General features: G+C 51.1%; 1 protein-coding gene across 1 annotated transcript; it reads left to right on the top strand.

Moving 5' to 3' along the window:
* Nucleotides 1–29: 29 nt before the first annotated feature.
* On the top strand, nucleotides 30–522 carry KD926_007257 (C2HC-type zinc finger protein; the record flags this gene model as incomplete). The annotated part of the gene is made up of 1 exon (XM_053095663.1): nucleotides 30–522. A coding segment is annotated over one exon (493 nt), but the record flags the coding sequence as incomplete, so codon positions are not given.

The raw sequence follows: 522 nt of genomic DNA, 5'->3' as shown, positions 1-522 counted from the left end.
GATACAGTGATCCTTATGGGCTACAACCTATGGAGCTAGACGCTACCGAGAAACGACAGCAGCAATTGTCAAAGGAAGAGCTCGATCGACGAAGAAAAGAACAGTTATGCTTCAACTGCGGAAAAGCAGGGCACCGATCGAAAGAGTGCAGATCACCAAGAAAAGGAGCCAACGGTGGGACACCGAGGAGGTCCGGCACCAAGGAGCTCAGAGCAACGCGAGAAATCAACGAGATTGTACAGCCCGCGAGAGGCGCATACGACATGAGTTGGTGGCCTTTGGACGCAACAGACGCGCAAGGACCAACAGAAGAATCATGCATTGTCCAAAGATCGCAAGACGAAAGCGACTACCCACGAATTCCCGACAACGTGGAAGAGGCCACAAGGAGATTAGCGAATTCTCCACAGATGTTCAGCAAAGCAACCGAGAAGCTTCTGAACGCAACACGCTATGACGAGGATTGGGAGGAAAGACAGTTCCAAGACCCAGAGATATCCGATAGCGAAGACTCAGAACACT

Source organism: Aspergillus affinis (assembly GCF_023601865.1).
Source record: "Aspergillus affinis strain CMG 70 chromosome Unknown NODE_410_length_522_cov_188_312360, whole genome shotgun sequence".
In the NCBI taxonomy this organism is placed as follows: domain Eukaryota; kingdom Fungi; phylum Ascomycota; class Eurotiomycetes; order Eurotiales; family Aspergillaceae; genus Aspergillus; species Aspergillus affinis.
The sequence above is the reverse complement of the archived record's forward strand: the minus strand, read 5'-3'. Positions and strand labels throughout refer to the sequence as shown.